General features: G+C 36.6%; 1 protein-coding gene across 1 annotated transcript in view; it reads right to left on the reverse strand.

Moving 5' to 3' along the window:
- The window catches only part of CFAP43 (cilia and flagella associated protein 43), a 48,736-nt gene that overhangs the window by 21,615 nt on the left and 3,322 nt on the right, over positions 1 to 23,799 (reverse strand). Inside the window, exons 2-16 of the mRNA XM_086752432.1 lie at positions 23,217 to 23,470; positions 22,326 to 22,422; positions 19,361 to 19,528; positions 17,798 to 17,948; positions 12,929 to 13,079; positions 11,076 to 11,138; positions 9,325 to 9,404; positions 8,440 to 8,571; positions 7,447 to 7,563; positions 6,249 to 6,329; positions 5,379 to 5,527; positions 4,267 to 4,370; positions 3,509 to 3,649; positions 1,234 to 1,403; positions 339 to 491 (exon numbers count right to left, since the gene is read on the reverse strand). Of these exons, the coding sequence (XP_086608558.1) occupies positions 339 to 491; positions 1,234 to 1,403; positions 3,509 to 3,649; positions 4,267 to 4,370; positions 5,379 to 5,527; positions 6,249 to 6,329; positions 7,447 to 7,563; positions 8,440 to 8,571; positions 9,325 to 9,404; positions 11,076 to 11,138; positions 12,929 to 13,079; positions 17,798 to 17,948; positions 19,361 to 19,528; positions 22,326 to 22,422; positions 23,217 to 23,470 (2,011 nt within the window). The remainder of the gene's footprint in view (positions 1 to 338; positions 492 to 1,233; positions 1,404 to 3,508; positions 3,650 to 4,266; positions 4,371 to 5,378; positions 5,528 to 6,248; positions 6,330 to 7,446; positions 7,564 to 8,439; positions 8,572 to 9,324; positions 9,405 to 11,075; positions 11,139 to 12,928; positions 13,080 to 17,797; positions 17,949 to 19,360; positions 19,529 to 22,325; positions 22,423 to 23,216; positions 23,471 to 23,799) is intronic.

The raw sequence follows: 23,799 nt of genomic DNA on the forward strand, positions 1-23,799 counted from the left end.
ATACAAAATACATAAAAGACTAGGATTTAGGAGGTTATAATTTTTGACTACAGATTGGGCAGGTTTCTAGTATACTGATTTCGCAGGTTATAAAGAAGAGTAGTAAAATCGTTTACCCTAGGATTTACTGGAGAAGAAAGTAAGTAGCTTGTATGATCATATACACATTCATTATAAAAACTATTGTACCGTATAATGCTTTGTCAGGTTATGTTCAACATAAATTTTTCTGGAACACCTTATATTCAAGTGAAGAAAAGCTTACAGTGACAGAAAGTAGCTTTCACATGACTTTCTCATGTAAACCAAACAAAGCCTGTGCCTGGATGCCTACCTACCATAGTAGAAGTATGATAGATGAACAAAACACCATCCTTTGCTGCTGACGCAAGCCACCGGCTGTTGGGTGATAAACAGAGGAACCCTGATCCAAACTGATTGCTAGGAGTCCTCTTTTCTGATAAAAATACTGCTGGATCTTCCAACATATTCTGCCAAACAAACAAAATGTTAGCAGCAGTTCAGATTATGGAGATATCTATGCCATTTTGAGAAGACTAACGATAGCTTTGTGGGTTATTGCATCAGTTGCAATTTAAAATGTTGTTGGATTACTGAGCTCTGGAAGCAGTGGCATTGCCATGCTGCTGATTTGGGTCTCATCTCTTCAAAAGGGTCTGTATTCAGTACATTTGGGCCTGGAGTTTCCTGGTTCCAAATGTAAGGGACTTGTCAAGAAGGAATGCTCACCTTTGGAACTTCCCTTCTTGCTTGACCTGACTCTTAAACTAAGCAACTATGAGCAACAGAGAGCTCCAGTTCATTCACAGGCAGTGACAGTGGCTTCCTGAAGCCACCTCTACTTTATTGCAAGGCAGGGCTGGGCTGGCAGTTGCATCTTAGGCTCATGGGCTCCCATTGGCTCAGTTCAGGTCACTCAGCAGACCACACAAATGTACAGCTCCAATACAGAAGCTACATGTGAAGTGTCTGCGAGCTGTATGAGTTTAAGAACCAATATTTGTCTTTCTCTGTAACAGAACAAGGAGATTGCTTTTGCGAGGTTTCTTAGCATGTGGTAGCATACTGAAAGCTCATGTTTATGGATGGAGCATATATTTTAATGCAGAGAGGATTTTTTAAAGATAATATCCTGCTATATTCACTTCACCTACAGCCTTTGTTCGCTGATATTTAACCACCACCCAAAACAGAGCAACTTCAGAGAATTACCTCTTCGGAGAGATGATATTTACAGATGAAAGGTGCGCAGGTACAGTAGCCATACACAATGTTATCCTTCAATCTGACTGCTGAGCTCAAAGGGTAATCCAGATCATATTGCTCTTTTTTAATGGCACTAGCATTAAGCATTCCTTGTTCATTAACACACTTATCATTATCTACAAGATTGAAAAAGGAAACAGGAAAGAAGAGGCATCACTACCATGTGCTTCTGGTAGTGCAGGTGCTTCATCTATCAAGTAATTATGAAAACCAATCTCAGCAAGGAGTGAGCATGATGCAAGTTTTCAAGGAGGAGACAAGGAATTAACCCAACTCTGTGGGTTGTACTGATCTAGCACACTGCAGTGAAGAAGGGAAATAGCTCTACCAGCTCTAAAGTACTAGAAACAGTTTAACCACAGTGATGTGGCAATTTGTGTACACTAATTTACCCTGCTTTTTAGCTACTACATAAGCAGTGCTAATCAGTTTGCATGGAGGTTCATGTCATCATTGCTTTCATCTAGAACATGTTTAGGCACCTCTGCGGTGAAGCACACACAGCCTAGCTGGTATTGGTTAAATCACTTAAATTCGCATCTTCAGAAGGGCATTTTATTCTTTTTGGTTGCTTAATTTGAACTTTAAGGGGACACCTGAAATTAAGACTGATGCAATAACTGTAGATCTTCAGCAACTTGAAAATCAAGCCCTATTTCATATGTCTAAAATTGGGCACAAAAAGAAGCCCAACATTAATGAATATTTAAGGAAAGTACTAACTTACCAATTTACTTTTTTAAAAGTTTGTAAATCTTAAGGCCTTTTAAAAATTATATGTAAATAACTAGAAAATCTTACACTAGGCTTACTAGCAGTTTTATAGAAGTTGTCTCCATAAAAGGCTTTGTTAGTAATTCATTTATAATATATATAATATATTATATATATATAATTCATTTATAATGTGAGTAAAATGATGTAAAAATAGAATTATATTAATAATGAACACAGGCTACCATTTGCTGTAATGTGATAAGCAGAAGACATCACTGAAAGCTCAAACTGTATTGATTCGGCAATTCTTACGTGGAAGAGACATAAAACTGGAAGTGCATGGTGCCACTGCCAACCAAGCCTGTTCTGTGCTGGCTGCATGGTGAGGACAGCCTGCACTGTGCCTTAGTTAAGTTAATGTATTTAAACCCTTTCATGACAACTGAACCAGGTTCCCAGCTGATTCCAGAAAGCACCCTAAATCAATGCATTCCTAGAATACCAATTTTAGATATTCCTAAAGTATCTGACACAATTAATGTGATCACTCAGGTCCATTTTTTTTCACTTATAGTACTTCTAAAATGCTATATTATAGCTGTGTCCTGCATGACACAAACAAATCACTGAGTGGTATCACAGTTGAGGATTGTATATATAAAACAAATCATGCACAGTATTTGATAATTTGTCATGGGTTACCCAATTTAGTGAAAGACTAACAGGTTCCCTTCATTTTACTTCCAGATTATGAATAGAGATTCTAACTGTGATGTCCCAATATGTACATTGCACGCTGTAGATGCACAGGACCAGATTTCCAGAAGGTGAATGGATGGGGGATGTACACCATTCTTAAGTCTCCTTAATTCTCCTCTTTTCCTTATAGTGCCAATTTTTTCATAGAACATTTCTCTGTAACATTCCTTATTGGGACATAAGCGAATATGTCTTAAATATAGTGGACATTTTCCCTTGGTGTTTTCATATAGAAAAGCTATAATAAAGAGAGGGAGTCATTATTTTTTGAGGTATATCAACCTTTAACCTTTTCCTAATGAGCTATTATATACCTACAACAATTATTTGAAGAGGCTGTGGGACTGATTCCCCTTTGAACATCTGATATGCTAGTTTACATATGGGTGATGCCAAGCACAAGGCCTCTTTGTGGCTGGCTTTGGGCATTGGCTACACAGTAGTAACAATAATAATAACAGTAACAACAACAACCAGTAGTAGTAGTAGTAGTTAAGTAGCGGCTTTGTGATTCTGCAGGTGAATTACTTCTTCCTTCCTTGTCTTTCCCTCAAAATATCACAGTCTTTCTGCTGAAATGATTCAGCTAACTGTAAGTCTACAGACTGCTGTATGAGAAATGGTGTCCTAGGAGAATGTACAAATGAGATGAAGAAAGAGATTAAGATTGTATTTTGCATTAATGGATGAGAAAAATATGCTCCTACCTTAGAAAATACCACGTACTATATATTTCAGCTCTTACCTGTTGTGAGTGCTGAAGATAGACCAAAAATTTCCAGTCTTGCTCGCTGGACCTCTGCTACATTAAGAAGTACCACCACTTCAACTAAGTCGATCTTGAAGTCAGAAACTACAGAAAGACCCATCACTTCACCGGTCAACACTGAAGCAGGCAGGGAACACCAATGCAAATTGTTACTGAATCATGGTAACATTGATTTTACTAAGATATCATGTGAAACAAAAGGAGATCCATGTTCAGAGTACATCTCAGCTCAAGCACACAGTTTTCAACTTGCATTAATATGTCAGACAAGTCACAGCCTGGTTTCAGAAAGTGCTGCACACACACAACTTCAGCTTGAGGCGTTGGGCACTGAGAATGCTAAGCACCAGGGTGTTGTTATTATATTAAACATTCAAATCTGGGTTTACATTCAGCTTGAATTGCAGCAATTTTGAGGCTACAAATTCTTTGCCACCACTACTACTTTTGTGCTGGAGTTGTCATCAGTTGGTCAACTAATCCAGTCTCTTCCCCGTGACTTATATGTGTCCTGAAAGAAAAGTAATTTTGGTGCAATTGCTAACTAAAATTACAGAGCTAAAAAACCGATTGTCCAGGACAAAATATGGCTGGGAAATAGGTCAAAAGAACATGTTTAGTCCTCCCAAAAAATAAGTAGAATGAAGAAGAGTGGCTTAGTCTGACCAGCAAATATACTTAAAATATGTCAAACAGTGAAAACACAATGTAATTTATGTTGTTATATGTATTACCTACATATCCAAGAACTTGGAATAATTTCGAAGGCCGGGCATCTAGAATAAAGATATGCCCTTCTGTAGCTCTAGCGATGAGGAACTGGCCTCTCTGATCGTAACTAGGCAAAATATAAAACAAAGAGAAAACAGTTCAATACAATCAATAAAAAAAGTCAAATAATTCCACTTCCATAACTTTGCTGACTTCATTGAGGGCACAAACGCAACTGAAATCTCAGCTGGTAGGTTTACAGGGCTAGGGCCTGACACAAAGCCCAGTGCATATTTCTAATTGAATGGGTGGTCAATCTAAAGCTAATGATACTCCATAGCAGTCTATGTTAACAACTTTATTTGAAATCTTTCTGTGAAGTTCACTTTTAAAAAACTAAAACTACTCTATAAATTTTGATGTTATTTTGAATAGACATGTCTTTCTTAACATTGATTTGACTTTGAGTAGTTGTTTTCTGTATCTATTTCTAATGTTTTATCTTAGGTAACTGTGAAAAGAGATCACATCTGAGTCTCCAAATAACAGGCAGATTTATATTAAATTTTAACAGTTCAAAATCCATTATATTTTTTTAAAGTAGAAGTAAAATACTCCCAGATTTTTCAATAATTGAAAAAAAAAAAAAACCAAACAATTAACCAAATTAAAAAAGCCTTTTAAATCACTAAAGCTAATTACAGGAGGACTGGTAAATTCCAGAACTGTAAGCAAATGAATCATTAACAACAGTAATAAAAATCCACCATATAAAAGGCATGACCCAAAGGCTTAAACTTAACTTCACAAAACCTCAAATTTATATTCAGTGAGAAATAACTCTCTAAGTTCAGACACATAGAATTGTGCATAATTACTGCATATGGTGATCTGTCAGAAAGGATCTTATACATCAATATCTTCAGTGCTTGGTTAAACCTTCTTAAAATACAGAGTTATTATATTTCTTTCATATAAATCCTGCTACTACTCCACTTGCAGGCATTTAGAATATGTTGGAAAAATTTGAAGTTGTTAAAATATTTTACTTTGTTATTTTTAGTATAAAAACTTCAAATAGCATTACTCAAGCAAAAAATTGAGTATATTCCTGCCCTTCTTACTACATACTTACTGCAAAGACAGCATTGGAAATTTGGAAAGAAAAATTCTGTGAACAACCCGTGGAGCTTCAACTTCAGTGACATCAAGGAAATAGATTTGACCTCTTTTAGTCCCTACAGCAACACTGTTGGAGGAGGGACAGCAAGCCATAGCAGTTGCCTAGTTGAGAAGTAAAAGATACTTAACAGTTCCATATCTTTTTATATATTATGCTATATGTTAGTATGCAATTTCTCTTACTGTTTAAAAGTAACTAAAATTTGGAGAAGAAACACCAAGTGGTTTATCTAAAACAAATTTTTTTTAACAAAAAAAAAAAGGATTTTAGATGTATCATAGAAATTTTTACCTATGCTCTGTATCTACATATCAAAAGCTAATTCAGAAAAAAACCCACTACATCTACTATCCAGATCTTAAGTGAAAGAAGTTCCATCTTAAATCAGGATGAAGCATTAATAGTTTGAAATACTTTTATCAACTCAATTCCTAAAACCTGTTTTTTAGATCAGTCAAGGCATTTAGTTTTTATACACTTGAAACTTTTCCTTTCAGTTCTAACACTCATTAAAAATTTGATACAGTCATATAATAAAAATTTAGATTGATATTTACAAACATATACCTAAAGACACACCACTAGGACATTAGGTTGAAATGTTTACCCTGCTTTATGGCCAAGTTAAATACATAATTAGTTCAAGGAAACATTTTGAAAGATAATCTTTTTTTAAATCTCTTTCATGCATCATTCAAAGACACTACTGAGCTTTCTTCAGCACTGATTAATCCAAATCTGTGGAATATTATGCTATGAATTGAAAGACAGTAAAGAAAATTTTAAGTATCAGTCACTATATAAGCTCCTAGTCACATGTACCTCAATATCAAGGTTTAGCTTGCTAAGGCAAGTTCCGTCTTCCAGGAACCAAACTTGTACTTCACCTGAAATTGTTACAGACTGTTGAACAGAGAAAAACATAGTCAAAAGAGAGTGGAATAACCAAATAGTCTGGAAGAGACTAGTGATCTTCTTAAGAATATAAACTCAACTAATGTCTAGGCATAGCAGATCAAGGGTTACTAGTTTTGCTTGGAATTACCTTGCTATTCCTTTAAGTCCAGTTGCTGCAAGGTACACTTACCTAAGGAAAATGTTCAATAATTTTTGTGAATTGCTGCAACTACAAGAATGGTCTTTAAGCAGAATGAGACAATATAGGACAAAACATGTAAACCTGATCAATATATAGCACTCCCACCATTCAGCCAGCAATAGAAAAACCTGCTTATAATTTTATTTGCATAGGAAAGGGATAAGGAGAGGTCTTATTTTCTCACATGAAAAATTATGCATAGCATAATAATGCTTCAGTCCTCCTTATATCCAGGACATTTTATAATTCCACAGTAAAGTATAGCTAGAGATCAATCACCCCTCACATTACTCATTCAGAGTCAGGTAAAATTTATTATTCCCATGCTAATTGACAAACAGATTCAGCAAATCTAATTGATTAAGACCCCAGGGTTCCTAGGCTACTTAAAGAATTCATGGCCTGGAGAGAAATCAGACTTGCTGGCTAAAATATATGTCTTGCAGGAGTCAAAGACATAGGAGGAAACCAAGGAATTTCTCAGAATGGATAGACCCATGAGTAAGGCTGCCTTTGTCCCTCGACCCAGGACAGAGGCATCTCTCCAGCTATTCCAATTTGTGCTGAAGGCCGAAAAGATCAGTAGGAATTTCTTGTTCCAAATTCTGTTCTCTGAATTGAATCCACCTTTTTGTCATCTATGTTCCTGAACAATAGCAAGTCACACAAATCAACAGCAGAACCAGCATAGCATTTTAGCAGCCTGTGAATTATCCACCCTGCATTCTAGGGCAAGTTCTGACCCTTTTATAAGCCATAGATGAATTAATGCCAATTAATTCGTTAATGAGAAGTTACGCAACTGTAACAAATATCAGAACAGTCCCAGTCTCTGCAAGGCTTTTGATTTTATGCCTTAGCAACATATTGGTTACCTGAAAAGAGCCACTATTATATATAAGAACGAACACTATTTCTTACCACACAGTACTTGTTCCCTGGAGTAAGAAAATCAGCTGCCAGAAAAGAAGTGCTGCATGCGTCCAAGAGTTTGACAGCTTCTCCACTGTGAGCAGGTTTGTAAGTATAGATTGTCCCCTGACAAATAAAGATAAATAATCCATCATGGGGCTACAAAACTTTTCATTAAAAGCTTTCAAATACTTCAGCAAAAAAAATCCATCTTCCTGAGCTTCACTTTTTAAAGTTTTATATTTGACTTTAAGGACCTCAAAGCCTTTTAGAAATAATTCATAGCTAATATTGACAAAGATTTTAGAAATTCTCTACTCATTTTACAAAAGGAGAATGAAATCAGAGGCAGAATGTGACCAAAGTTACCATTGCAGTGCCGTCCTGAACCTAGAAACTCCTGACACACACACACAAACACATACTACAAAAACATTTTAAGAGCTTTAAAAATGCCAATTTAAATGATTAAAGATCTAGAAAAACAGGTGGAATCTGAGGATCTGGGACCCTTGTCTAAGATTTCTGGACATCAGGCTGGTCAAAGAAGGATCTTGGACTGGGTTGCCAGACAAATACAGGTACATATACAGAACAACTCTAGTGCATAGCCACAGTGGGTCTGATGTGCCCAAGCTACACTTTTCTTACTGTGCAGGCACACATCAAGCTTAGGGATCATGCACAGTAGGTCCCACATGACCTAGATACACTGGAGACCCTGAACATGTACTCCCCTGTAAACACATGACTATTTCTGTTGGGAAATCTCAGCATTAGGTACTTTTTAATTCACCATCTGTAGGAAACAATTGTTCTGTGCTTCATTAAAAGTGTTTGCAGTATTTCATTAGAAACACAAGACGGACTAAGTTTGCCTCTGATATAATTTCTTTATCTGTGTGATTACATTTCAGACATTTCATACTAGCAGGATCAGAATACACATACAGATTCACAGGAACATCCCATTACATAATGCTATTATCTCAAATGCTATACCTGGTCAGTGACAAGCAGAAGTACGGTGTAATCAGGAGAGAATATGAGGGTGGATATGGGCTGTAAGATATCAGTGCAGATTTTCATCTCGTACTGCAGATCTTTGATGTGATAAAAAAATAAAATGCCCTCCTGTGTAGAAAAGTACAAATCCACATCAGGTCTAGGTCATTTATCCTAGCCCACTCTGGCAAGCTGAACTGCAAGAACTTCTGAAAATCTCTAAAGTAATAGTCTTCAACTGTATCCCATCACTAATGGTCTCATTTGCTTTTTATTATGTTTAAATCTTACCCTGGATAATAAATCTATTGTTAACTCTTACCCTGGATAATAAATCTATTGAAAAATGAAGGTGTTCTTTAATACAAGTTTTAGTAACAGTCCATCTTTGACAACAACAGTCTCTCTCATCAGTTAATACTTAAGATTTGGTATTGTTTCTTTTGAGACAGTATAAGAATTTAGTCCGCTCTTAAGGAGCAATGTACAATAGCAACGTCAGTTTGGGTTAAATATTGAGTTAGACACAGCACAAAACAATCTGGCGGCTCTCTTGGCCATTTTCTCTCATTTCCTATTTTTTGTTTGCCCTTATTTTCTGTTCCTCTAGAGTACTCTTTTGTTAAAAATAGGATTGTCTTCTTTTGTTGTTTCCTTAACTACAAAAATGTAGTTCCTCTTCCCACCCTGCTCCCTTCTGATTTCTTGTCTCAAGTCTTAACAAAGAAAATATATACAACACCACAGAGGACCTTTATAGTTCTGCAGCCCTCCACTTTCTTCTAACTCCTCTTTGCAGTGAATTCTACAAATACACTCCATTTGAATGTTCTTTGATTTTCACACAGTAAGAATAAGTTAAAAGCATAAAGGATGCCTTACACTTCCAGCTGCGTACAGTCCCTCATTACAAAAAGCCATGGCAAATAAAACTGTTTTTTGAAGATTGTTTGGTATGCCACCTGAGAGCACAAAAACAACATAAAATATCAGATTTAATTTCTTGCAAAAATGTGTCAACGTAAAATCTGAGATTGTTTAGTATTTGTTAGTAATTTGAGGTAACCTCCTCCAGTGTTTCACCACCCTCATTGCAAAAAAAAATTCTTCCTTATATTTAGTCTAAATCTACTCTCTTTTAGTTCAAAACCATCACCCTTTGTCCTATTGCAAAAGGCTCTGCTAAGAAGTTTGTCCTCATGTTTCTTACAAGCCCCCTGTAAGTACTGAAAGGCCGCAATAAAGGTCTCCCTGGAGTCTCCTCTTCTACAGGCTGAACAACCCCAACTCTCTCAGCCTTTCCTCATAGGAGAGGTGCTCCAGCCCTCTGATCATTTCTGTGGCCGTCCTCTGGACCCACTCCAACAGGTCCATATCTTTCTTGTACTGAGGGCTCCAGAACTGGACACAGTACTCCAGGTGGGGTCTCACCAGAGTGGAGTAGAGAAGCAGAACCACCTCCCTCGACATGCTGGCCATGCTTCTTTTGATGCAGCTCAGGATATGGTTGGCTTTCTGGGCTGCAAGTGCACATTGCCAACTCATGTCTAGTCCTTCACCCACCAGTACCCCCAAGTCCTTGGCAGGACTGCTCTCGATCCCTTCATCCCCTAGTCTGTTTTGGTATTGGGGGTTGCCCTGATCCAGGTACAGGACCTTGTACTTGGCCTTGTTGAATCTCATGAGGTCCACATGGGCCCACTTCCAAGCTCGCCCAGGTCCCTCTTGATGGCACAGCCATCCTCTGGATAGTCATATTAAAATTTGTCAATAACAGAATCATAGAGGTTAGGTTGGAAGGGACCCTAGATCCAACCTTCCGCTCAGCACAAAGCCAACTTCAAACTCAACACCAACTTCAAAGTTAGATCATTTTGTCTAAAGTCATATGCAGCTGAGGTCTGAATATCTACAAGAATGGAAGTTCCACAGCTTCTCTGAACAACTTGTCCCAATGTCTGACTATCTTCACTGTGAAAGTATTTTTTTTTTCCTAATATCTACCCAGAATTTCCATTGATGCAAACTGTGTCCTTTGCTTGTCTGATTCCATCTTCTGTGTGACTTTTCATTAGGCAGCTGAAGCAATAGTAAAATCCCCCATTTCCTTTTCTCTAGCCTGAACAAACAGTTTTCCTAGCCCATCTTTGTATGTCATGTACTCAGTCTCCGCAATAATCTTTGTGGCCCTGTGCTGACCTTTGTCCATTACGTGAATATCTTTTTTTTTTGTACTGTAGAGCACAAAACAAAGTGTTTGATAAAACCCCTAAATCCTAACTCAACTAAATCACAAGTGATTGCAGTTCTAAAAAAAAGAAAAAAAAAATTACTACAACTAAGCAGCAGAGAACTTATTCTAGCATTACTTATTCTAATTTAAATTTAAATGAACAGAAATTATTTCACTGCCACATTTTCCTAAGGCTATTCATTTGGCTGTCTATTTGCACAAAAGCTATTAATCATTTGTCATGTAAATATATAAAAGACTGCTATCAGTGTATTTTATAGAGGCCAGTATGAGCTGAGTTTTTCTAATCAGTGGTTTCCAGCTGTACTCACATATTATTACTCCAAACATCACTGATGCTACCTAAAAATCTATTAGCTTGATTTGAACACGGAAATACCTTTCTTTTTCTGTACTCCTCTACGAATATATGACACCACGTCCGCTACTTTATGCATGTATTCTGCACAAAAGAAAACAATTTATAATGTCAACCTTGTTTATATGTCAGTATTGCAATAAAAATCAGTTGTATTCCAGCCTATTGAAAAAAGGCCAGGTTCAGTATTCTGAATCAAAAGTGTGCATTCTTCCCCAATATCCCCCATTTCTGTCATTTATGCAACTGAGCAGGCACAATCTTTATGTGATTCAGCTTGATTTTTACTTGATTTACTTATGAAGGAAACTTCAGCCAGTCTAAAAAAAATGCCCAAGTGAAATGCTGTGGCTGCTTATGATTCTGTTTGCGACACCGTAACAGGTATTTAGCATGTGCTTGAAGTTGGACATGCATGTAAGCATTCTGCTAAATAGATACAGATTGCAGTATGTTTTAAATTAAGCAGAAGCTTCAGTACAACACGAATACAGACAATTCTGTTACACAGTTTTACAACAAGACTCAAAGAAGAATATACAGGGCAATGAAAAGCCTGAATGGAAAAATATTCTTGTAGCCTTCTACTGAACTGGCCAAAACATTTCTGGTCACACCTCAGCTTTTACTTGTTGATGATATCCAACTCTTGATTTGGTAAACTTAAAACTCTGATTTCAAAAGCAGAGAAATGCTGGTTTATTGGGGTTTTTAAAGAGCAGCCTTCTGTTTCTGTGTTAACTATCAAAACTGAACAGAGATACAATACTTTAGGAAAGTCAGGGATAGTTGCTGCAGCTTGAAAAATAATGTATTACATGGCAAAAGAAGAAAACAAGATTATCACCAGACTGTCTATAACACCAATTCAGTTGTTTATTAGAGAAACAGTTCTATGCTGTTCTACAACAGGATCATTCAGTTCTACTGCCAGGGAGAAGCATATTCCAATACTCCTCTTAGACCTGACTGAACCAGTGAACTTCATGTGCACAGTAGGATTGAAACCTCCCATCCCTGCAAAGGATGGCAGGGTACAGGTGTGTCTCACTGTCCTCCATCTTGGGAGCCCTCTGAACGGGCACAGAAGAGTAGCATGGGGCAGGTAGCAGGGGAGAGACCTCAGGAATTCCAGAAAAAAGAAGGCATGGAATGGGCTGCTGTTGCCAGAAAACTTCAGTCAGTTACTAAGCTGACAAAGATCCCCATGAAAAAATACAGGGCAGACAAATCACCTCAGCAAATTGCAATCAATCTGAGGGACGTGTACCACGTCCTCCCATTCTAGAAAAAGTTAAAAGCAGATTTCTTTGTTTGAAGCCAAAGACATCTTCTGTCCACTTTCTGTGCTTCATACTTTCTGCAGTAAAGCCTGATAGTCTTTACAGCCTTGTTTTCATTATAAAATCATTTATGTAAGAGCTGACCCTAAGCAATTCTATTAAGCAATATTACATTAAATTCAGTTTTGTTGTTTGAAGACTCATCATGAGCCTTCAAAGACCTGTTCTAACATTATCTAACATACCAAATGAGGACAATCCAATATTTCATGCAAAATAAGATACTTAAGTAACAGTAAAAAGACTGCATATAGCTGGTATATTAACAGTTCAATGATAATCTAGCAGGATTTCAAAAGAAACTTGCCAAAGAAAAATTAAAGCCGATTATTGGGTGCTAAAGAAACCCAGAAGTTCAAAAGACATTCTCAAATGTTTATCATACTAATAAAAGAAATATGCCTCTACAATATAGCTTTGCAATTTCTGTGAGGTACACAATAGGAGAACAGAAGAAAGCAAAAAAAAAAGCTTTTACATATCTATGTTCTTTCCTATTTGAATAAAACATACAACAGAACTATTTCTTACCAGGTGGAGGTTTTTGCTGAAGAACAGAAACACTGTGTGTCTCTGTATCAATTGCCAAAACATATCCTTCTTTACAACCCAAGTAAATTTCTGAGGTTGCAGCCCAGCAGTGGGAGGTAGGATGCACTGAAGGATTACTGTAATTTCTAGGCTTCAGCACAAAAATAAACAAGTTAAATCAACAATTGACAAGTATTGGTACAAGCAGTTACATATATATTAAGGCAAAAACCTGATCATTACCTCACAGAGTGTGACCATTTGTATAACTTCAGCCTTATTTTATTTAGTCATCCCTTCACTGAGGCTACTTACTTGAGTAAAAAAAAGATTCTTTCCCAGAGGAGTCTATGTCTACAGATAGTGGCAGAGAACTCACCTCTCTCCCTAGAAGCTTGTTTAAATTATGAATTATATTTTCATTTTTTAATTTCAATTTATCTGGATTTATTCTCCAGCACTTGCATCTGTTAGTTTTGTCCCCTAGCTTGGAAATTGTCCAGTATCTTCCCTACCCTGGCAAAGATATCGATCCACCATAACCAGGTCATCTCACAGGTTTTTTAATGATAAAATTATGATAAAATTCAACACATTGAGCCCCTATAACTTTTTTTTTTTTTTAATGTCAGAATAGCATGGGAATCCCAAATTGAAATGGTTACCCACTATCATCTCACCCTGACAAATGGTTTTCAAACTGCTTTTCAGAATAGTCTTCCACTTTGTAGACATAACCTGCACACGTCATCTTGCACACTTGGCAGCACTAAAAGATATTTTGTTTGAATAGTTTATCTTAGCATATAACCCAAATTGCTCTGTAAAACAGCTCTGTCATCCTTTGTGTCATCTGGAAATTAGTTCTAAAAATACCTCTGCCACAGACTTCACATATGCCTTGAATTTCATTTTACTAAAATAAATCCCATAGATCCATCATCCATAAAACAGGAAGAAGAGAACTTCTCCACCAAATATTATTAAAGACAGTCACCTGCTCCAATACAAAAGTAATAGGGGTCATATAAATACCATGATAGAAAAACTAGATGGCAGAGAATTCGAGGAGGGGGACAGAGGAACAAAACACAAGAAAATCTTGGGAGAACTTTTAAAAGAGAAGATTCAAAGAACCATGCATATGAGCAGAAGTTGTGAGGAACACTAGATGATATGATAGACGAAAAAAAAGAAGAGTCTGTAATTCTATAAAACATCTGCTGTCTTGCTAAAGGTTCTGTAAAAAGAGGAAATATGGATGGACTTGTGATGAAAACACAGGACAGAGTTTCACAGGTACCCAAATTTCATTACTAAAATATGCCAAGGACTTGCCATATGATTCTGGGTAAGTAACTTACCCTCTATTTATGCTTACAAAGCATTTTTAATTTCTCAGGGGGAAATGTTAGAGAAGTAAAGTATATTAATATTTACTTCATAAATCAAATAAGACTAACAGTAATAAATCTATAACAAATGGGGCTTTACATCACCCAGAGAAACATTTAGTATAGGCATCTTCACTGATTTTATGAGACTTGAACATCACAAATCTTTGGGAAGGTTGTTACTGAATTACTGTGAATCAGAAGCTTCCTGTGTAAAGACAACTTCTGTAATGTTCCTTTGTACCTGCTGTCATGACCGTCTTTAGACAGAAACTAGATAAAATATGCTAATCCTAGGATAAGATTATGTAAATCCCGAACCAGCTTGCTTCTTGAACTGTGTATTGGTACAGTGGTGCATAAAAATAATCATGCCATCTTTTTTTCAACGTTTTCCCCTTTTGAGTAGGCCCTCTTCAGGGAAAAAAAATCCATGATGGATCCTTGTCACGAAAAGTTTTATAAAAAGATAACGGAATAAAATTGGTACTGGGAACAAAGTGGACTCAAGTGGTCTTGTCATGGTTTCATATTCAGAAAACTGAGGTCTCAACTATAAGAAATACTGAAAAAAAAAATAAATCAATCTAATGCATGAAAGAAAAGTATTGAAAGCTGTAGGATATTTCCATTCCTTTCACTCTGCTGCCCCTTTGTGGTTGCACTTTGGTACATACGCAGCCTTGGTATCTTGTTCTAGAGTATGGAATCTTAACACACTTCAAAAAAACAAACAAGTACACTGGCAATGGGCTCACTTTTCTTACGTGCCTCTCACACATCCCTTAGGAGTGGTCTACAGCCTCAAAGGACGACTACTTTAAATTTCAGGTTGAGGACAACTCCTTTAAATAATAGTCTAAATAAAAGGTTCTCCCCTTTGGATGCTTATATCAATGTGAAAAAACATTGGTCGCAACTGACTTGGATTTAGTGATGAAGAACAAAACTCCTGTCAAATTCTGCAGAGATAGGGAGAGCTTCATCAGGCCATGATACTACTCTCACTGCATTCCACTGAACCCATCTCATTAACCACGGCAGGAGAAGCAGGTTGTCTCTTACTAATTAAGAAAGTATTGATGATAGTAGAGACAAAAATATCTTCAAGGTATTTACAAATGTCAAGGCACAGATTTAAGGCCAGAGTCAGAGAACTGCTTACAGACGTTTGTAATGGTATAAAAATCATCAGTGATAGTAACCTTTTGTCACAGCAGCCTGCCAATTTATAAAGACAGTGAAGAATGATAGTTCTATCACTTCTACTTTGGACAGCCTGGTCCTTTACAGCAACTGTAGTCTGAAGATGTCTTGATATCTGAGAAACTCATCAAGTTCAGTCATTTTAATCTCTCAAAGTTGCTACATCAGACACTTTTCAACATAAAGATCTTGATAAAGTAATATTTCAAAGAAGTATCTTCTCCATCAAGTATATTCTGATCAACTTGTGCAGGAATTGCTTTGCCAAAACTATATGTTCCATGTTGGGGTGCTGGAAGGGGGTGCTTACCCTGACAAAACAAATGCGTGTGATTCCTCCCCAGTGTGGGTGGTTACAAGATCTACTGGTGCTTCAATTTTTCTGCTAGGTTAGAGATGGAGCATATGTGCACAGGCATGCATGGATGGGAGAATTAGCACTGTAAGGCAAAATAAATGCAAGTCCTGCAAAAAATTGCTCAGCTATCACAGTCTGGAGCAAGGTGAAAGCATGCCAGAAATTGATTCAGTGCCTCTCACTGCTAAACTCTAAGTGCAGCACCTCACAATTTAGTAGACAGGAAACTATGTACCACCACAACAACAGAAGAAACAACAGCAGCTTGTATTTCTGCAAAAAAAAAAAACCCTTTCATTTCTAAATAACCTGATGTTCATTACCTTGTTAATATTCACAACTGAAATACACTTGTCTAGGGCATTTGGATAGTAAATGACTATGAAAATATTTACCATGTATTTTGAAAGAAAAGGAAATCTTTGTCAAAGACAGGTAGAACAATCTACTCTTACTCCAGGAATATTTGTATGTACGAGGAGAATATAATGACCTTGAAGGTGCTAAAAAAACCTATGTTTTTCTGAAGGCAGTTGGGAATGCAAAGACTTTATAGTGGTATCTAGTGTGGTTGAAAGTACAAACTTTTCCACGTGGAAAAGTTCATGACGTGGTTCTGCAAGTTCAAACATAAGAACCTACCATTCCTGAATGGAATAGCATCCATTCAATGACAGACAAATTCTGTTAAGCCCCACAGATCTAATACAGCAGTTGTTTTTTTCCCCAGTACCTTGCATAATTCACTTTACAGGCTAAAGAAGAAAGTGGTTTTTGCAGTTCATTATCTGCACATAACATAAGAGGCAGTAAGGCAGAAAAAAAAGGCAATGACCCTGATGAGCATCCATTATCTTCATTTTCTATGTTCTAAGTGATCTGAAATATGAGCAGTGTGTGTAATCAGCATCACTACAGGATGTTTGTTTGTAGTTACTGATTGTCCTAGAAACCAAAGGCATCAGCAGTTACACAGTTTAAAACCTCTGCAAATCTGAATGCGTGAAGCCATGAAAGGAAGATGAGGTCAGGAAATTGTAATTCCCTATTTTTATTATTTATTCTGCTTTGTAAGAAAAGTTTATGGCAGAAACCTATGGTATACTAATCTGATAACACAGAACTCACATTTGTCCACTGAAAAGCTGCAGTATAATGCCAATATCTTATGCATACTAGTTTTAGTGTCTCATATATATCACAGGCCACCAAATAGAAAATGATGGTCTGAATCTTAGAAGAGAATCCCAGATTTGCAAGTTAAATGTTTTCACACAGATGCTTCTAGTTGGTAGTCAGGTGAAAGTAAATTTCAGACAAAAGTAGAACACTTGTGAAGCCTCTCAAAAGAAGTATCTCAAAGGAGGCTAATAAGTGAATGACCAAATACAAAGGAGACAAATGGGTAGGTCCAACACTGCCAGTGGTACAGGAATGTATTTCCGAAGCAGGGGTTGCTGTCTAGAATGAAGCCTTCAATGCTTCCATAGCTTGAGACATTTTCAGAGTCAAAACGAAAACAAATCCCAAAGGGAAGTAAGGATACCTGAAGGTTACTACCAGTCTAGCATGGGAATAGCTTTTCAAGGCTTCAGCAGGTCATATTAGCTTGGGCATGGTTAAGTGCTGACGTGCTTACACTGCTTCTGGGATACAGATTAGCACCTCCACTGTACAAATATATTACTATGCTAGGAACTGTGTCAGAAATCTCTACACTGTACTGCACTGTGCAGTAGCAGCATGCCTTCTAGGTCTTCCATCAAAATGGATTTTTAAAATATTGTTGAGACTATAAATTTACTGGGTTGTGCTGTTTAACAGACATTAAAATTATTGATTTATTAACATGTATTTGCATAAAAAGTATGAGGACTTGGAATAGTAAAAATAAAAAAAATCATTAACTACCATGAATGTTTCTGCTTCATCTCCTACCAGTCCAGCAACGGCTGAAACTGGCAAATGAGGGCCATGGTATGGATCTTCACTACGAGAAACTGGGAAAAACAAATCCTTGTTAGGATTCACAGACCCTTGTCCATCAGGGAGTTTCACAGAGCTGTGAAAAACCAAAAGACATTGTCTGAGGAGAAGAAATATTACAAATAGTATATGCTGATACAAAATTGAGAAGCATGTTTTGAAAAATTGAAGACACCAACTTAGTTAATAGGCTTTACTTCTGTAAGAGTAACGGAAGATTGTTGTAGACAATCATTCTACATGGCACATACCAGTTCACTGAAAAGCAATAGTAATTCTACTACAAAAGAGGAATGCTCCTAACTGGCAGAAACTGATTGCCATGTTCTAGCTCAGTGCCTTTTCCTGTTGCCTTGTATAAACAGCTATTCCATGTTACTGCTTCCTTACTAACCAGGATTAATGAAGTCACATACCTAACTTGCATATGCTGTGAGGAATCATGCTTAATGTTTATTTGGAGAAAGTTTAATGATGATGAAAAATTAGTAGTAGTATTTGAATGTTGCACTCTGGGAATTGGTGTATGAGTGGCTGTTACAATGCAAGAGTTGAGGATTCTGTATTTTACAAACTATGTTGATTTGTGAGTTGGAAAAAAAATGTACGTAAAATAAACAATTCTCAGTGGAGGCTTAACCTCTACTGAATTGAATGAAAAGTGAGGAAAAAGGAGTACATATGTATTTTCAACATGTGTACTCTATAATGACAAAAGGCAAAAAACCCTTTAGTATTCTTTTCAGATCACAAATTAAGGCCTTGTCTATACTTTCACTAGTATAGCTGTGTCAGTGACAATATGTTGGTTATATTCATAGCTAACAAGATTAAACACACTTGGGAATTGTAGAGTAGCTGCCACTAAAATAGCATTAGTGGTATACTTCAAGGACTCCAACCTGAATGATACATACTACTTTTATACCAGTCTCAAAAGGCACTTTAGCACAAATAAATTCTAGGTTTGCTGTGCTCAGTGAATCGCATTTACAGAGCCATCCCCTCTGGACCTGTAAATTGGACACACAAGCTGGAAATCACACAGAAAACTGATACTGCTTTTGGTAGTTTGTGATTACAATAACATATTGTTTAACTATGCTTACTAGGAAGGAACTTGATCTAAATTTGGTGGTTTCATAGCTACAAAAGCAATGCTCAACATAGCCACTTGTGGGAAAGCAGTCCAGGCACTACCTTAATTCAGTCACGAAGCTTTTGATAGAGGCTGCCAAAGCAGCTGATTAGTATTAGCTTCATGATGTGCATAATCTGGGCATGTGAGTGCTAAGAAATAAAATAATAAATTAAATTCACTTGGTTGGCTAGATAGATTCACACTGGTTATGATTTAGCAATTACTGATTACAATTGCTAGGTGAACTAAATTGGATTAAATTATTTGCAAACATATGTAGGTTGCTAGCCTTAGTTATTAAAATACACTTTAGATTTTTCTCTTAACCTGAAGTATGTTCCACTTACTTTCGCTTAAGGTAATGCTCATCATTATTCCTTTCAATATGCCAGATTGTCACGGAGCTCTCGTTAACAAAACACAGTTGTTGCCAATTCATAGGGTTAAAACTTAAAGAGGTCGCTGTTACCCCTGGCTGAGATTCACTGCACAGGAGGATATTTTCCTGCCAGTTCCTTCATTAAGGAGAGTAAAAGAAAATCAAAGCCATTAAATAAGTCAAAAACATTCAAGACAAAGATCCAGATGTGATTATGACTGACATTCAAGATCAAGTTTGGAAAACAAATACTTTGTCACTGACAAAAAATTTCTGCTGTCGAATAAGTTAGGTCCTCTTGAGAATGAAAAGAAGGTGGGCAATTAGCCACATAAAATTATTACTGCTACAATAAAGTGAATAGTAAAATAATTTTCAAAGCTGACATTTTAGAAACATTATCATGCACTTCCTTTTGTGAAAAGAACAACTGAGTCAAGAGACGTGGATTTTTTTTTCATCAGTTCCATCAGTGACAATTGAATGGGCCCAAACAATTAACTTTTCAGCACCCCAGACCTCAGCCTTGCTTTTCCAATCTGTAAAATAATAATTATAATGCTTGCAAGCTTGCAGTTGGAAGGTATTATAATCAGGAAATAAAACACAGTCAGCCCGTGATTATCTATGGATGAATTACTTAGGTAATACAGTAATTGTGTTGCGGATGCAGACATACAAGCTATGGCTGCATTAACACAAAACATTGAACACAAAACAGGGTAGAATTTGTGTGGGGCTGTTATGTATAGCTGACATAAGCCTGGGAATTTGCTTTCCACTGACTTTTCTTTTGTCCGGTGTAATCTATTTTATGGTCTCACCATCTAATTTGCATATTTCCCCATTATCCAGATTAATTCTTGACTGTATTTGCATTTTTAGGTGCTCTCCAAGAACTGATTAACATCATTTGAAGAAAATGGTTAAAACTGTTCTTTAATTTCTTGGACAATATATCTGACTGTTAACCTAAATAATATTTATAGCTTTAGTGTTTGTTGTAACTGCTGAGAGGAAAAAAACCTAAAATGCATACACTGCTCTAAATGGATTTAGTATAATCCTGTTGGTCTGGCCTGTAATAAATGCACCCACAGAAACAGACCAGGATGCAAAGCAATGGTTAATATTGATAGCATGTGCAAAAAATGAGAAGTATTCACACACATACAGTAACTCTCATTAAAATTACAGAAAGCTATAAGCTGCAATTCTGACTTTAAAAGATACCAGTGTAGTGCTCTCTCTAAAGATCTGTCAGCATGCTCTCATCTCATCCCTAACAGATAGGGCCAACACTCTTTTATAGTAGATAATTTATTAAGGTCTGAAACTATATGGTACATGTACCTGAAAAGGAAACTGGCATTAAGCCTTTCCTTTCAACAGAAAAGAGTAAAGATCTAGGGATAAAACATCTCAGACAAAAGGCAGCTTTTAGTTATCCATAAGCTTTCTATATTTTGAGACTGACATAACTTTCAAAATGTCTCTCATACCTCTGATTCCAAACTAAAATACAGGAAATGTGCAATCATCATATTGCAATCACATGCTAAGAATATTGAACACTGAGATTTCTTTCATCTGTGCACACACATTTCTACAATGAATGCACAACACAATCCAATTGCAAAAATGAAGGTCCTGATGTTACAGTAAATTCACACACCTCTGTTCAAGTTACTATAAATTCTAAGTTTAACATTGTAAGATAATTCTATTTTGCTCTAAATTCTTTCTGACTGGAATCTAGGATGGTTCTTTTATGACAATTAGCTGCTGATAGTCATATTCATGCTGATTCAAATATGTTTAAATTTACCTTGGAAATCGCCATTACTTTAAAGTATTTAAATATTTCTAGATCCTTCCATTTTTAAGAATAATCTAAAGAAGTCTTTCAAGATGGTGGATTTCTGTTTAAGTGCACACCATGAACCCATTAGACCATGTGTATTATTTCTGCTCTAAGTGACAAGCATGTCAGCTCTTCAGGCCAGTAAGGCTCTCTTGGTTTCTACTGTAACACACACACAGACATCCTTCCTGAGCTACTGTGTATGATCAGAGTTCACATGAAACATTATTCTTCCTTTTAAGGGATAAAGAAGAGGCACCTGTAATAGTATCTACTATCATTACTAAAATTCTGAAGTTACAGGAGTTCCTGCCTCTTCACTAATCATTGTACAAGAAAAAGTCCTAATTAAATTGGCAGTATACAGAATATTCCTTACATGTCCTTGCTTGCCTTGCTCCTACTCCACCCTCCCCACTTGTTTTGAAGAAGTGTTCAGACTCCATAGTCAATGGAAGCTTGCTGACAATGGAGGCAAGAGCAGGATTATATTTTTACAGAACAATTAAAAAAAATAAATATTCTAACTTTCTGTATCTGCACTGTATTATAAAATACTTCTTTTCATGACAATAAGCAGAAAAAGATGATCTAACCCAGTGACCCATGGTAACGTAACCACTGAGCACAAGTATACGATAGAATTAAGATCAAGCACAGGTAATTAAGCGGAACACTGAACGGTCCAGAGGACAAAAAAAGTAGAAATCAGCATTAGAACACTTTTTTTCAGCAGGCAACGTTCTTTCACAAACAGTATGGTGCTCAACCTCCAAGCGTGAACAGATAATTAAGTGATGCTGAAGGCTTTAGAAGTACTCCAAACCACAAAATTTTGAAGGTAGAAGTTAGCTGTAGCAAACTAACAGTCATTCTGACTGGTGGCTACTAAGCTAGAATTTGGTAAAGAAAGTTAGCAAACAATAATCAATCAGAAAAAAACCCCAGGAAATTAATACAACCAGTGTGTCTTCCCCATTTGTTAACTTCATTTATGCTAAAACAGCACACACATACAAAAATATTAATTAAATGTAAATGGTATTGGAGAATTTTTTTTCACTCTTACCAGACTGAAAGAACAAATTCTGGGACTGAAGAGTAACTGGCTAGATATGGGCCTGTGAAACTAAATGCAAGTAAGGTGTAGTCCAGCTGAGCATTACCTGAAATGTAAAAATAAAGAGAACATGGTCTTTAATTGCCCTGGACTTTACTGGATACTATCACGGATAGAGTACTCTTCTCAGTTCCTTTATATCCACTTTAACTCTTCAAAGACATTCTTCAGGCCTCTGATTCCTTTGCTTCACTCCAGACTATTGATCATAAACATGTTCCCTATGTTCACTGCTTGGAATTTTTTCATTTTTTTTCAATAATACCTTGAATTTGTAAAGTATCTTTTTGTATCCTGAAATCCTTTGCAGTCATAATTTCATCCATATCCCAAAATAAGCAAGTAGTATGACCTGTATTTAAACGGCACAGAAACTGAAACATGGATAGGGTACGCAACTTAACTAAGGAGAGAAAAGTTATGGAGCAGGCAAAAATACACATTAGATTAGATCCCAGACTCCAAATTTAACTGCAAGAACCCTCAGTTCTCTCACATCTCAGATTTCTCAACGTGGCTTTCAGCATCTGCTTAGGAGCCTATTGCAGTATGATTTTTTTGGTTATTCTGACTATATTTTCCTATAACAAATTCCATTTAATTCCATTTCTTTTTCCCTTTGTAATGGTTCCATTTTGTATTGTCATGTTCCTCCCCAGCTTGAGTCTAACTAGATATAGTGCAGTGGAAAATTATTTCCGCTGCTTTCCACGCATCTTGTCATGAGACAGTTTCCTGTCACACTGTTTTACAAGTCTTATAAAAAAAACCTTTCAGAAACTGGACAATTTAAGTATTGTTTTAATGAAATAGTGACAGAGAGGATTACCAGATCACTACCTTTTAATTCTGTCAGTTTACTCAGTTCTGGAAAAGTGTAGATATATATGACGGGATTCAGCTTCCGGTCTGAAAAGGCCAGCACTTGACTGTTCCCATTCGCTGCAAAGGCTCCCACCTGGCCAGTGTGACACTGCAGCGCTGTCGTCTTCTTTGTTTCAATGTCCAGGAAGAGGATGTAATTGCCACAAGGGTAGCAGACAGTTTGATTGTTGATAAAGCCAAAGTTCTTGTTTGCAAATCCCTGAACCCAACTTAAGAAAGAGCAACTGAATGTTAAAATGTTAATCAAAGACACATATTTCTCAAAATACTGTGAAAACCAGAATGTTGTAGCCTAAGTTACACTGAAGTGATGCTTGGGGTGTTAGACTCATCCTCATACCAATGCTGCAAAACCACAATAACTTCAGGATCCAGTATTATGAATCACTAGTTCAATGTTTCCAAAAACATAGGGTCAGTCTTAGCCTCATGGAGCACAAAGGGCTGTCATAAGAGAAATGCTTATATTTCTTACAGTTTTCACTAAAAACAAAGTTAGCCACTTCACAGGCTCTGATTTGTACTCATGTATCACATT

The sequence above is a fragment of the Chlamydotis macqueenii genome, chromosome 7, assembly GCF_036417535.1.
Source record: "Chlamydotis macqueenii isolate bChlMac1 chromosome 7, bChlMac1.mat, whole genome shotgun sequence".
NCBI lineage: Eukaryota > Metazoa > Chordata > Aves > Otidiformes > Otididae > Chlamydotis > Chlamydotis macqueenii.